The 15,936-nt window shown below is 49.9% G+C and overlaps 1 protein-coding gene across 1 annotated transcript in view; it reads left to right on the plus strand.

Annotated features, from left to right (window-relative positions):
* The window catches only part of HPS3 (HPS3 biogenesis of lysosomal organelles complex 2 subunit 1), a 62,274-nt gene that overhangs the window by 36,060 nt on the left and 10,278 nt on the right, over positions 1–15,936 (plus strand). The window contains 1 exon segment of the mRNA XM_061568028.1: positions 3,610–3,723. Within this exon segment, the coding sequence (XP_061424012.1) occupies positions 3,610–3,723 (114 nt within the window).

The raw sequence follows: 15,936 nt of genomic DNA on the forward strand, positions 1-15,936 counted from the left end.
GACATGATCTTGAGAGAGCGCAGTTTTTGTGAATTCACATTAAGATGCCAGCAGATGTACCATTTCCATGAACGCGATGACTTGAGTTTGATTACCAGCTCACATAAATGGTGAAATATCTGAACAAGCTATTGGAGTACCATTGGTTTACGAGGCCTTAAATGAGCACCTGGTGCAGTGTGTAAATAACCAGCACTGGGGAGACAAAGGTGGTCGAGACGTATAGCCCATGAGGCTATACGGGGAATCTTTGTCTTTGCGAGGAGTGGTGGCGCAGCGGTTCGTGCTCTGCAGCTTGTGTTCGATTCCTAGCCGTGCGCAGAATCGACGAAAAGTGGCACCCGAACCTGTTGTGGGCCTCCTCTAGGTTAACTCAGCCCTAAGTGAGCACCTGGTGTGATGTAATTAACGTCAATGCTCTGGAGACGTAATCCCGAATGGTACGATGGTGGGGGCTCCAACACAGCCTTCTCGTTTGCCATGAAGGCCGCAGCAGATGCTCGCCAAAGAGCGCTTGCAGTCCACACGAGACTCTTTACACAGAGTGCAGGTACGAGGCAGGCTGCGTCTGTGAACAACGCGTTGGAGCAGAGTCGAAGGTTTGCTGCTGTGTACGGGGGAGGAGGAATACCCAGCTAGTTGCACAGGAAAAGCCATTAAATGTCAAGGGCATTCTTGCATGTGCCGCCAAATTAAATAATAAACACTATCGAGTTCTATTTCATAATGTTCCGTTGTACGTGGAGAGGACGAACAATGGTCCTTCTGTTCATCTCTCACGGCTCTACCGAGTGTAACGGTTACTCTCCAAACCGACAGAAAAAAATATACGCCGCGTGCCGGCCTCGCTTTAAGAAAGGGAGGGGGGGGTAGAAAAAGAAAATCCACAGTGGCGCTCAGCGATAGAAACGAAAAGTGCTTAACTTATTACGCCTCCGCTAATAGTGAAAGTTGTTGGTAAAATCGTTACGCGTGCAACAGCTGACGCGAAACAAAATGATAAATGACTCCTTGCAGGTAAAAATCACGGTTAGAAAGTGAGCCGAACGGAGAGAGAGAGAGAGAATGGGAGGAGGAGAATTCTTTTTTTCGTTTTCTTGTAATGCCCGAGGGCGAATGTAGCACTAGCGGAAAGTTACGGGCTGACCCAGAGGTCATCGTAATTTTGAAAACATCTCGCTCGCCGCTCTTACCGTGTGGAAGGTGATTTATGATGGAGGCAACAGTGGGTGGTGGGACTCTGCCTGGTTTTTTTTGGCCCGGTCTCCCCTCCACCCCCACAGTCAACCCCGCCGCCGCCGCCGCCGCCTCCTTCCCAGCCCACAACTGGCCGGTCCCTCTTTGTCTGTGCCTTTCTGGTGCAGCAGGGTCTTCGGTGCGCTTGGGTCGCGGAATTAAATTGTCAACAAAGCCTTGCCCCAGCGAGCTACGAGCGACACGGCGCCCCCGTGGTCTCGCTCGCTCCCTCGTTTCTCCACCGTATCCGCACGCTCGGCTTGTTAATAATCATCATTGTCGTCGTCATTGGCCACGATCAATCCGCTGCTAGATGCAGGCTATCCCAAGCCAGCGGCCACCCCAGACACTGCGATGCAGCGACTCCCTCCCCCCCCCCGCACCCGCCACGCGTCCTGCCCTCATTGTCGCTCCATCTCCTCGGTCGACGTGCTCTCGGAAGCGTTCCGTGTTGACCATCATAATTTAGCACGTTTGCTATTCGCGTCTCTCTGATAACAACACAAGGCTAATCACGAGGTGCACTGTATTTCACAGACAGAATCAAAATATTTATTTCTACTGGAGGAATCCGATGCGCTATGAAGCTTGTTCACGGATGTCCAGTCATCGGGTATGGGCTGCCAGTATGGGGGGGCCGTGTTGTGGTTTTTACCACCTCTAAATTTGTAATTTATCGACCTGCGAACCCTGGCGCCCGGCACACCGTGGCTTACTCTCCTTTCAAATAACGTCCCTGGATCTTTGAACGTCCGCTGTGAAGCAGAAGGCGCACGTGAGAGAGTTGGGTGAGAGGTCGATGGGTTTGTCCGTCCAGCGAGGTGAAGTATGGTCAAGCAACGATCCTGTTTTGTCCTTCATCCAGCAGTGGGATTGACAAAGGCCCGCTAATGTATTTGAGCGTGGACCGGGCATCTTCGCAACACGCGCGTTTGGCTGCATCCTCTTGAACGGTGATTTTTGCAAGCGTCCTCGGATGTTGCGATTCGGGGATAAACCCAGTTTTTCCATCGAGTCTGGCGGACTTTATTTGGATTTCACCGCAGTAGGGCACAGGAATGTTGGGAACGGTACCGCATTGGCACGGCGTTCGAGCCACTTTGTGCACCTATGTTTTCCGCCCTCGTAAATCTCCCCCGACCGGTAACCTCCCGAGGGCAACGTCTCCGTGCCCACGTCTCCACGTCTCCTGCACGCACCTCCTCGCGCGCTCATTCACCATTAATTCCACCCCGGTCGAGTGACACCGCGACCGTGATGGAATGGCGCTGAGAGACGGGACAGGCGGACGGGTGTAAGCCTTCGGATAGGAGACGGACTGTCCAGACGGAGACACAAGGTCAGGGCTAATCAAATTTCGTTGCGCACTTGAACGGTAATTTTAATGAGAAAAATATTTTCGTCCTGTCTGAATAACTCAAATCACTCCACCGGTTGCCAATCCAATCCCAGATTCATTTCAAGATCGCACTCGCTCACCTTCAAGATTTGTTCGTGGCCTCACCCCTGCCCTATACCGCTCCCTCTCGATCTGTTCTCCCCTACGCACTCCGCTCCGCGTGCACTCTGCCTCAGCGACTGAGAGTTTCTGTTGAAGTGCTGAGACAACCTTCGCTACTGCCCCCCCCCCATCGCCTTCATCTCCCTTCCCCCAGCCATCCGTCCTGTCGACTCCCTGGCCCCCCCTGTTTAAGTCACGGCTCAAGACGATACCTTTTTAACACAAATCTGGCTGTCGCTTGTTGAAGCTAGTTGTAATCGCTGGCGAAACGTCGTACTCAGTTTATAAATGTCGTGGCTTGGCTCTCCAACACACCGGTGCGCTGTACTAGTGACGAATCGACCATTTTACGTTTACGTGACAACCCTTACTATTTCTAGATTTGAAGCTTTTGTGACTGCAAGGATTCATACTCTTAGGTTTTTTCCGGTGAAGTCACGTAGGTAAAACATGAACCTTTACTAGTTGGCTGTGTTGGGTGGTGGCGGGTTTTAACGACATTTCTAAATTTACATAATCGAACCCAAATAAACCTCTATGGACAATACCTTTTTTCCCCCCCTCCACACACATTATATATATCTGACCACCTCTCTCTGTAAAAGAAACAATTTGTGTGCCCGTCGTCGTGAGATGCGGTGGCGTCACGGAGACATCTTGACCTGTCGACCGTTGTGAAGCGTCGTGATGTTCGAGGAAGACGCAGCCCAGAGGAGGAAATATCTCACGCCGGGCCGTGTGCCGCAGTCCATGCCAGGGCCTTCGCAGGCCTCTTCTACCATTTGCTGCTGATGCATCTCGTCAGCATCGAGGAGTAACACAACACTATAGTCGCCCGCCGGCGAGTGACTCGTGTTTTTTTTGTTTTGCAGAGGGAGCTCTCGAAGGCTCACTTTGGGAAGGTGTTCCCGTGGGTGGCGCTGGTGATGAAGGAGGGAGGGCTGCAGATGGACGACCAACGCACCCAGCACCTGGAGAAGCTGCAGGTACCAGCAATGTCCCTCCACACTCTCCTGCCACTCCCCTCTCATCTCACTTTACTCCCCTCCACACTCTCTCCTGCCCCTCCCCTCTCATCTCGCTCAATTCCCATCCACACACTTTCCTACCTCTCCCCTCTCTTGTCACTCTACTCTGCACCACGCTCTCTCCTACAATGATGATTATTATCATCATTGTTAGTTTCATCGTTGTCAACATCATCTGTCCCACCATCACGATCGTCATTTCCCAAGAGCACAACTTAGTGGAAGGTCAACAACGTGACTTCTTTCGGACGAACCGATTTCTGCCATAGCAATGTGGAACTTCCACCGCCGGTGGCATCGCACCACCGCTGCCACCGCTCGCTCGTTTTGGACCGTTGGCAACAATCTCGGCTGCCGGCCGAGCCCATCGCGGTCAGAGCGATCTGCCGCTCCTCTTCCCCGCGCCTGTCAGGGCCCCCCCCCCCCTTCTCCCCCCCCCCCCCCCCTCACGTCGGACGGTCCCAAGCCGCTCCCTGACGAGCACGGTGATGTGACGGCAGATCCGTGGCGCTGGGAGGGGATGACTTTTCGGCCCCGTTGTAAGTAAGTGACGGTTAGCGCTGCGAGCAACGGTTACAGGCCCTTGGGTAGCCCCGAGTCGCTGATAATGGAGCTGTCATCCAGCAAGTTCGCGTTTTTTTTTCTGCTTCTTCTTCCCATCCCCTCCCCCCCACCCCACCGATCTCGCTCGGTTCTCCACTGGGACGTGGAGCGGGAGGGGGGGTCTCAGCTCCCCAATTCAGCCCCCCCCACCTCCCGCCCGCACCCCTCCCCCCTCCGCGACACGTTCTTAAACCGGGTGATTCTGACCATGATGAATGTGAGGGCACGAGACTTCATTACTCCGCTAAATGACACGCGCAGAGTTCACAGCCATGCTTTGCTCTCCTTTTTTTTTCCCTTCCATGCGTGTTGGTCCGTCCGACAAGATCAGAAAAACGTTGATGCCCTTTTTCCATCCCCCCCCCCGCCCCCCCAGCTGCCCTCCCCCCTGCCCTGAGCTGGCGATGTGGCTGAACGCTCGGTTAGTAGCTCTTGCTAATCTCTGGGTGGTGCGCACAACGTTGTGATTTTTTTTTGGTGTTATGAGCTCGTTAAAGGTTTTTTTTTACTTGTTAAGCGACCTTTTTTGTCCACGCTTAGCGCGGCGGAGTTGCGCCGGCAGAGATATCGATTGAATTATTTAGGCGTTTTTGAAGAACGCGTAGGGGACTTACAAAAAAAGTATTGATCTTGAGAGCCACTTCTCTGCTTGCTCTGCTTATTCAGATTTTGAGCCAAGCTGGGCCAAGATGTGGCAAGGATATATCGGCCATCGATGTTCACTCACGGGCAACCAGTGAGCACAGACATATGATAGTTCTTCACTTATCCCTATACCAACAAAAATTACATGTATTTAAGAACGCACGATAACAAAAACAAATACACAACTAAAGAATGAAAATTGTTTACTTCAAATCTTATCAATGCTTCTCGTACTGTCCGGGAAACGTATTCCAATATGGATGAAGGCTATTTAAAACAAAAAACTTGCAGAAATGTACATATGATCTTCCTGCAGGGATCTTACATTGATTTGTTACAATAACTGCAATGTGCATGGAAAGCCGGATCAAGAGATTACATACGAAAGTTAAAGACACCTTATGGACCGTTAAATGTGAGCACCTATGTTGAACTTCATTAGCGCCTACCGTACGTGAGCCAACGGTGCTCACGAGATAAATTTCGATTTAAAGCTTTCGTGACTGCAGGGATTCATCTTCTTGGTTCTTTCGGTAAAGTCACGTAGAAGGGAAATAATAAAAATAACATAATAAAACAATTCTCACGACGCTTCGGCCACAATGCAAGCAGCCGTCCTCAGGTGAAGAGCAGGTGAAGAACAGGTCTGTCGGGAAGACAGCGTCTGAATGAGACATACAAAGTAAAACCTCACAGAACGTCGTGAGAATTATTTTATTATGTTTTATTATTTTATTATTTCCCTTCTACGTGACTTTACCGAAAGAACCAAGAAGGTGCTCACGAGGTTGAGACTGGCGTATGGAGGCCATTATTTGTAGTCACGTGACTGTGTCGCTGTGCGTACGCTGCCCCCACGTCGCGGTGTGTGCGTGCGGTACCGCTTGGGGGCGCCAAAGTTACAAAAAGTACACCGAGAGCCAGCAGGCCGTTTGCCCAAAACGTTGCCTAATTTAGTTTTATAATTTTAATGCCACGGTGTCATTGGCGAGCGTGTCAAGGTTTTGTTGTTGTGAGTTGTGCCCCACTGCCAACGCAGCAGCATCACCACCAGATGATGTGTTCTATACCCATCACGCTTTGCCCTCACAAACATTTCCTTCTATTATTTTCGTAGAAGCAAAGCTGGACTACTCTTCATAGATGTACAAATCGAATCGTGTTCCAGTCCGTCGGCTCGTCGGTTTTTCCAGACCGGTGTTATCCGTTAGACGCAAGCGTTGCTCTCAACCGGTTTCCACCTTCTGGGTCTCATCGTCAGCATGTGAGACTCTGTGAAACAAAGCAACTTGAATGTGACATCGTGTACTGTGCGTCGTTCTTTCAAGTCTGTTGCATTCTAGCCGCGCTACGTAAGGGTCGGTCTATACTTTGAGCCGTGTGTGGCAACTAGTAAATTTGTTCGGGTTTTTTTTATGTGTGTGTACATATATATAAGCGTACAGTCGTGTCAAGCCGACGGAGGGGGGTCACGTTTGCTCGATCTTTGAGCCTGACTTGACAAACCCACCCTGTACACAAATTAGCCGAGGTGGGCGAGGTCTTTCTTTGAAGGTAGTAGGAGTTCCCCTGAGTTCAATTCCTTCCACATGTCCAACAATGAAATGAGAGTTGTAATCGTCCACACTCGCTTGGAACACCTCGCCCGAGGCACCTGGCTCGTTTTAAGGAGGGAGGGGGTCCTGCATCGGGATGTTTGGCAATTTCTTTGATGGGCATCGACATAATGATCCTCATTGAGACATCGCGATGCGTGAGCCAACACGGTCAGAATGGCACTTGCTTCATTCGTCCTTCGTGAATCTTTTCAAGTAGATGCGTGGATGGGGTTGTTGGTGTTGTCGTCGTCGTCGTTAGCCGGTAACTTCCCACTGCACGGCAAAGGCCTCTTCCGCCATTTTCTTCGTCTCCTTCCTTTCCTCAGCTGCTCCTGTCCCATCCGTGGCCGCCCCCTGTCCAGGTTGTGACCTGCTGTCTGCGCTGTGACCTCGCGAGCGTTGTGGTTTCTTCTCACTGCTGCCGTCTTCTTCCACCGACTGCCTTTGCTCCTACTCCCCTCTCTCAGTCTCCACCCCGTAGTTAGTTTTGTCTCTCATCTCAAGTCATGTGTTCTTGTGATGGCGTCTTACCTCATTTCCACTTGCTTTAATTTTCCTTTAACAGCAGCATCCTCATCAGCGTGACCCCCCCCCCCCCTCTCCTTATCTTTATTTCTTGACTTCTTTGTCCCTTTCATTCCTTAACCAACCCCCCCCCCCCCCCTTCGACTTTCTCGCGTTAGATTGACGTCCCGACTGCACCCGTTTTGCCGTAGCGAGACCTTGGCCGTGTGCGAGCCCCTCCCGTACAAGTTCACAGAGATTCCTCGCCCCCCAATTGGCATGTTTGGCTACGTACGGTGTGAAAGAAGTTCTACATCCATCCATACATACATGCTCGGATACAGAAGCAGCCGCAAGCGAAATGCGTGCGGCCAGTTTAAGGAAATGTGCATTTTTTTTGTTGTGTTTTTTTTTCCGGAGAAATCTGAAGGCACGACGAAGCCAGCTTCCCACGACCGCACGCTGCTCCTCGATAACATCTTTCCCGAGGCATTAGCGTCATATCCCGAGAATCTTACAGATGCCTTCGTTTGCCTCTGCGAGCCCTTTGCAAACGGCAACGGAAGCCTGAGAATCTTAGCGGCGCCTTAATTGGAGGTCTGAGCCTCGAAGCGCAACGGCGAAGTGAGAGAATCTCAAACGGTCCCTTAGTTTGACTCGGGGGAGCCTTGGGAGAGAACGTGATATCCGCCAATGCCGACCAGCCTGGACTCTGGACACCGTGGCGCAGCGGGGATCTTCCCGCCGAAACACAGTGTCCGAACCTTGGACAGTAACATTGGAGCCTGTGAATCCTGAAGGTGCAAACATGCCTTCACCTGGCTCAATGAGCCTCAGCGGATAATAACGCAGAAACATAATGCCAGTAAAAAAACTGGTTGTCGGAAAAGACTTTTGGAAATTCAGCTCTCATCAACTCGTATTATCCACTCTGTTGTCTCTCTCTGGCTTCATAATTTACATTCCGTGAAGAAGGGCCATTGCCCGAAACGTTAACTATTTATATTTTGTCCCTCTTAAAGCCCACGGTGTGACTGACGAACGCGAGTTTCCTTGTTAATAATTCCAAAGGCACTTAGTGTATGGCGCTCTGCGTGTAATGTAGCGCTCGAGTTGCTTGTGTGTTTACACGGTTTGTGTGTACCAACTGCTGGCGGTCCATATACTTGGTTTAATCGTGGCCATCTTGGTGGCCACTGGCACCGAATTGTTCACGAGAGCTTTGTAGGAATCCTCCCCCGTGCAGGGAACCACGACGTGTAAAACTCCCACGCGCCGGTATCACGGCCCACATTTGAGAGTCGCCAGCGTGCGCGATATACGTAACAACAAGTCTCGGATGCTGGAGGAGCCGGAGGAAAAGAGTCGTTTTTGGGAATGAAGAGGAAGGGCAGAGAACAGGGGGCAGGATGGAGAAGGTGGAAGCTCTGCAAGTGCAGAGCACCAAAGCAGCAGAATAAGAAGAAGAAGACGCATTCCGTGGAGGCGACTGACCTATTGCGAACGGATCGAACAGAATTCTGCAAACGTGACGCGAATGTGGAGGGAGGAAAGAAGCGGGCGATGGTCGACACGACTCTCAAGGTTTTCGGGGTGGCGCTGTGGAGCCCGCGGACGAGTTCTCTGGTCGTCGCCGCGTGCTGTCTGGCGGCGTGATGTCCGACGTTTCGCGCCCACCGTGCTGCGAGCTTCGTCGGTTCAAAATTCCGATCGCCGAAGTAGGCCCGCGCAGCGAAGTCCGGACGCTGTGCTAGAAAACGCGCGGCACGACTCGAAAACACGCCGAGAGAGCCTGGGACAGATGGTAAAAATTAGGCACCAAAAAAAAGAGAAGGATCGATTTCTTTCGATCGGATCGTAACCCCGGAATCGTTTCATTCCATCGCCGAGGAGTGGCAGAGTCGTCGTGACCACGCAGCGTAGTCCATCATCATCATCCGCAGAGTAAATCAACACTTGCGCTGATAAGTGCTCATCGGGGGCATTCGTGGCCGGGTCGGGCGATGGGAACGGGGGGCAGACAGCTGGCGGGGGCCGCGTTGCGGTGCGCAAAAAACACTTCGCTCTCCAGCGCACACTCCCCGGGGAGGTGACACGGGGGTGATGGAGGCTGTGTGGGATATGAGACCCAAGTTGTGTCTCCACTCAGCCCAGACAAAACAGAGAGGCCGAGAGCTCAATTAGGATGGGGCTTGCTCGAGAGGATAAGCTGTGTCAAATTCACAAAGCGGTGGATTTTTGTACGAATTATTTTTTTTGATGATGATCATGGAATTTTTTACGGGTGGGGAGATGTTTGCTCATTCATATATCTTGCTACCAGTTTGGCATAATTCAATATTTGGTTGACTCCAATGGTTGGAACATTTTTAGGTAAGCGTTTTAGACGAGCGGTAGCCGGGTAGCGTGGCGTTTGAAACCCCTGAGCCAGCGCCACTGGGAAACCTGGGTTCGAACCCAGGTTTCAGCTGTCTGTGATTAAACGGGCTTCTCAGATGTAGTGAGTTGATGATGCCCAAATGGCTACCAGCACAGACGTCATTGTACGCTATGGGGTTGGCCGGAATGTGGCAGTACAGCAAATAGGGATTCCTGACCTGCCTCTGCAGATGGTAGCTGTTATCCCATAGCAGTGCGCACATTTTCGACTGGAACTTCAGTTTCCTCCCACGTAAAAATATTCATTCATTATCGCGATGCCGAACTCGACTGGAGAGAGCCGTAATACTCCTGGAGGCTTTCTTGGGTAAATAAATGACGAACGGCAATCTCGTGGGTAAACATTTTCCCAAGCCTCAAGCCTCATTAGGGTTTACGCTTTCCTTCGCATCACCGCCAATTTCGGCGACAAAGCCTCGAGTAGCCAAGGTTATTGGAAAACCCTCATCCCGGCTGACGAGGCGCCATCTTGAAAAACCAACGTAAGGACACAATAGGACACGGCGTTTGGCGTGCTGAACCGCGGTCACCGTTGCAGCGATCGTGCCGCCACTGCCTCTGCCGTGCCGTCGTGCCGTCGTGAACACCGCGGTGGGAGTGGAGTCGGGGCCCCTCGGTGGGCGACCTCGGCCGGCCGACTCTGAGACCGACGATGCCTACCAGGCCACCAATACGGCGTGTCTGTGTGCGTGTATATGCGTGTATGTGCGTGTCTGTGTGCGTGTCTGTCCGTGTCTGTGTGTGTGTCTGTGTGTATGCACGTGGGTAGCTGTAGTGTAGCGGTCAGCGTGCTGGGCCTCCCCTAAGTCGACTCGGCCTGAAATGAGTACGTGGTGCAATGTGTAACATCCCCGCTGGGGAAACCAGGCGTGGTGCTGGCCACCCACCCCCTCCGTGTGCCATGCCGGCCTTCATAGGTGCTCGCTAACAGCACTCGTCCCTACACAGTCTGTTAAAGCTATGTATATATTAATAGTAGAGATGAGTTTCTGATTAAACCATTTTGGATTTTAAGGACGGTTTAGGATGTGTTTTCACATTTTCGGGTGATCTTAATTGCGTAATTATTGTATTTGTCTGCGTGCTTACAAAAGTGACGTCATTCAACGCCACCTGACACCGCTATTGGCTGGGAAAGTGACGTCATACTTTCAGATCAATCTGCAAAAAAAATTTCCGTCACATCTTGACCAAGTTTTTTTGTATTTTTTAGTTTGGGGGGGGGGATCAACCAGAAAATCAGAAGCACATACATTTATGATTATATATTTATACAATAAAAAGTTTAACCACTGTAGCATTATGCCACGGACCCCACACCAGTTGATAGGCCCAGGTTTCTCTGCTATTTTTGACCTTTACATCCGTTAACTCCCAAGGAAGTGATGAATACATTTCTTTGCGAGGACGTTTGTGCCTCAACATTTACCTGCGAAAACTTTTCATTCACGGAAAATAATTCCACGACATTTCGCTGTGAATAATGAACGGATTTTTATTCTTATTTCAAGTTAATAGGCCGTCTTTTACTGGGGGGAGAACACGTCTGCAAACCCGACGTGGAAAAAAAAAAGTAATGCGGAGAGAGCGTGTTAAATAAAACGCGGTGAAAAATGAATACGTCAAAGGTAGGCATTGCCTAGCTCTGCGCAAAGCCATTACCTTTTAAGCCAAAAGCACACACATACACACACTCTCTCTCTCTCCCCCGCCTGCTCCAAAATTAAATACGGTTGTCACAAACTAATCGCAGAAAAACATACTGCATTTAATCTCCCGTGTTCTCTGGGGGCCAAACTGTTAGAGCGGCTTATAATGAATGCATTGCTTGGGGTGCTTGTGGTTTGCCATAAATACACTCGCAAATTGCTGTAACAACACCGAGATTCGCATGGGGTTGCGACTTTTGTATAATTAATGCAGGGAAAGGGGGGGGGGCGGCCTTTGGGGAAACTGCCACGGCACGGCGTCGATGCCGGAGATATTCTCCAGCAGGAAGATTACTCGGGGGGGGGGGGGGGGGGGCCTTCTAACACGGGCAAGGGAGGCGATTCTAATCTTGGCATTATCTCTACAGCCCCCTAATTGCAACCTCGTTGGAATGTTGAACATTACATCACAGAAAAAAAATATCACTTGCTCTATTTAACAAATCTATTCCAGGGGCAGACAATCTCATCAATCTGTCTGGCCTACTTTGAGATTCGTTCTTTTTCGGTTTATTTTCATACTTCTACCCCCAAAAATGCGTCCACTTCAGCGGCGTTTTTCATATCCTGAATCCTCTCATTTGGGAGCGCTGAAATTTGTACCCGATGCGTAAAAAAACGCGGAGAAGGAGACGCTGAACCCAAAACTCTGCTTAAAGGCAACGTCAGTTTTTGCATTCATAGGAATTAATAGGGCAGCTTATATGCTTCTCTGGCAATAAAACAGCTTACAGTAGACCACATACACACACGACATTTGTCAATAACACCGTGACCTTAAAATAAAAAAATCAAGATACATTTCGTAGTAATGATAATGAAAAAAACATAATAGGCGACGTTTTGGGAAATTACCCCTCTTCATAGCACAATGAAGAATTGCCAAAGCCTGAAACTTCGCCTGTTGTGTTATTCCTGTTGTGTGTTATTCCTTTCAAGGCCACACAGGTGGGATTGACGGATGTGAGCTTTGTTGTTGTTCGTGCTTGTGCACCAATGCAGCAGCAGCAGCATCACCAAATTATTTCCTTAAACTTTCACAGGTCCAGTTGTATTGTTATCATTATCCATTAACGTCATCATGGCATTTCCGAAAGAAACGGTGAGATTTTTTTAGTTTTCTGATGAATCCAGGAATTTGCTTCGCATTCCGAATCCATATATAACCTACACAACCCCGAATGACTGCTGTTTGCGTTGTCAGCTGTAGCGCGGCAATTCCACGTTTCCATGGCAGCATCCGGTAAACCATTGTAGCAACCACAGTTAATAACTTCCTCGTAGTGGGTGCAATTAAAATGAGGCTGTTATTGCGTTTATCATGGGTGCACACATACCTCGACAATTTACTCGTGTTTTTTTTTTACTCCTATTCTCCGTACAGCCCTTTGTCAATCCACTGCTGGATGACGGTCTAAGACTCCGTGTCGGTCGTGATGGTGACTTGAGCACACCTCACCGCGCCGATCGGTGCGAGTCGGTGACATGGTGTCAAGCTCAAGGGACAGGTTTTTAGACGTAACTCCGCCACCACAGGTTGCCGAGTCCGGGACTATAACTCGGCTCACCAGGTTCATGGTGCATTACGGTAAACCCCCACGGTTTCTCTGACTGCAACACAAAATCGCGACACTAAACAACGTGCATGTCGCGAGTGGCACACCTGCTTCGGACGCTGTCACCTGTTTGGCACGTTATGTTATCGTTACGTTATAATTCCTTCTTCTTGAACCGAGCAGAGTGATTCATAACGGCAACAACGCCACCGCGTAGAGTGTAGCTTCAATAATAATAACAACAACAACAACGCCTTTACATTTAATTTACGAAACATTAACGACATACGACGTCGCAAAATGACGAAGTGGAATTAAAACAAAGCGTACGACCGAGCAATTTGGTTTTGCACAGGCTCACAAACTCGCGACGGTTAATTCTCACATAAAATAGTGATATTTAAAATGCAGCCGGGTCGAAGATTAAGCTATGCATACACAATAACAACCGGAGCGGTGTGGAGGTGGGGGAGGGCAGCATCGAAAAATAAGAGATTTACTGTTATTCGAGTTGATGTCTCAAAGGGTGAATGCATTTAACCAATGCATTGGGCATGTTTGCATTTTTATGAGCTCCTCGCATGCATGCAGGCCCCGGGGCAGCCTTTCACGGCTCTTAAGGCTGTAAATCCACACCGGCGGAGGAAATGGGGTCAAGAGAATGGGAGTGGCCGGGTTGTACAATAATATATTTTACAAAAAGCCAGTCATGAGCATGACTGCTGGCATTCACAGCGGTAGTGGCATTGAGATATATATAAATAAATATATTTATAGGGGTTTTTTTTATCCCGCTCCCGATTTTTTTTGCCTCTGTGTGTGTGTGAGAGAGAGAGCACCATCTTGCTCGTTGTGTGGAACACAGCTTGAATCTGCATTTAATTTGCGAGTTTCACGTTATGGGATTTCGGTGCCAGGACGGTGCGGCAGTGGGAAGCGTGTTATAGGCGCGCGCGTGCGCCCGATTTGGCTGCCTCCCGACTGGCGGAGCCTGCGAGCCATCTCACCACCACCGCCGCCGCTGCCCTGCTCCACTCGCTGTGCCAGCGCAAATAAAATATAAATAAATAGTCCCCTTTGTGTAACCAACTTGGCCTCTCTTGGGGTCTCAAAACTCCTATTATATATATGTTTTAACCAAGAAGGTTTTGCGTCCGGATGTTTTGGGCGGTGTGTGCTTGTGTTCAGTGTTGTGTTCATGCGCAAGGGGAAACGGGAGTAACCTCCTCGTGACAACCCTCACACCGTTGGAGGAGACTTCGCTTCAAATTAAATAAAAATCAGACGGGTCATAAACCGACTCGCTGTGCGGGCCCCCCTACTGGACAACTCATTGCCCTGCGGATTGTGAGTCTCGTGTACTGGATGATGTCTGCATGATCCACAAACGCTACTGCCCCAAAACACCGCGTTGTGTGTAATAATGCCTGACATAGCATCCATAAATACACCTTTTTTAAGATGTGGTAGTATTCTTTTGACATGCGCTCGTATTTTTTTACCAAATGATGTATGTGTATTAGTGTGCACATACTCTCTGGTTTACATTTTCATAGGGAGTGGTGGCTTTGTGGTCACAGTTCTATGAACCCCGAGTGAGTCTGGTTCAGCTCCTGGTCACGTGGATTGTAGGTAACGTACATCTTAACCGGACTTGGGCTTCCGGGAGGTCAACTAAAATATCGCCTTTGGTTAATCCACTGCTGGATGAAGGCTTCCCCAACCCCCGTGTTGGTCGCAAGGGAGTTGGACCGTCCTTCATCATGTGGGTCAGTGCGGATTGGTGAAGGGGGGAATGGCCCAGGTCCAATCGTAGCCACCGTCTGAAATCGAAGTTGGGGTCACCAGCTTCCCAGTGCAATGTGCCAACAACGGCACCACCACCACCCATGTACCTTTTTACATCTCCTCGGTTGACGCAGCCTAACATAAGTCCCTTGAATCAAGCGTGGTCAAACATTAGACACGGTGTTGACCACACCGCCAACCTTGTTTCTGTGAGCGGCCTAAACAAAGAAAATACGAAAATGGAAGCATCAAAAGATATTGAAAAGTATCGCAGTGAGCATGGCGATATTGTACAGTGTCAATCTTGCGAGGTGCACGTATGGGATGATGTGAACGCGCTTCAAAGCGTTCGGTAGGAACACTCCGCATAGAAGATGCTCCGTGCGCAGGAGCGGTTACAAAATAATTCCTCTCGTTTCGACATTCCCCCCCCCCCGTCTCCCATGAGCCCCGAGCGTGAAAACACCCAAGATGGCACAACTTGTGCAGCCCTTTAAGGAGTGTTTTTTTTAAATAGCACACTTGACAAAGAGGGGCCCCTGGAAGTATGTGTGATATTTAATCTGAGCGAACTTCACGCAGTGAATTGCTAAGGGGGGGGGGGAGCACGTGGGATTGTTTTTCTTCCTCTTTTCGTTTCGTGGACATTAATGGAGACGTTAATGCTGCGACACATCTCTCTTAACCCTTTCCCGTTCCGAGACGTACTGCAAGTTGCAGGGTAGCGGGTGACCCGTTCGTCGCCTAATCTCGGAACGCATGAGCGGTTCGCGTTAATTTAATTTGGAGAGGCGTAGCGCCGTTGTTTAAAAAAACAAACATTTGTATTGGACTTACCGCAGAGAACTGTAGCGATATGACCGCACTGATCGCTGGAGCCAAACTGTCCCACAAGCCCTCCCGCATGGCCTTGCGGAAGCCTCTGTCCCGATAGTTATTTTAGTTTTTCTTCCGGTTCTGTTCCGATGACGTACACATACGTACACGTACGTTAGCAGAATGGACACGTACGTCATCGAATTGGAATCCGAAGAAAAACTGATGACGCTACACGTACGTACACACGTGCACACGTACGTCATCGGAACGTGAAGGGGTTAACAAGGAACTGGCCGAACATCCCAATGTGTGACGCCTTGCCGAAAATAGGAGTCTTGACACTTGGTGAAGCTTTCTCGGATGAACAAACCTGCATTCCTCGTTAGATCGCGAGCCACGGCAAGATAAAGATAAAATAAATCGCCTCCTTGGCATAACCAAGAGCAACATCGCCCCCACACTGGCACACCAAAGCCCACGATTGGGCTCTTGCCGCATCAACTTCGTTCC

Source organism: Lethenteron reissneri, chromosome 40, assembly GCF_015708825.2.
Source record: "Lethenteron reissneri isolate LAM-NWPU_2019-01 chromosome 40, ASM1570882v1, whole genome shotgun sequence".
Taxonomy (NCBI): domain Eukaryota; kingdom Metazoa; phylum Chordata; class Hyperoartia; order Petromyzontiformes; family Petromyzontidae; genus Lethenteron; species Lethenteron reissneri.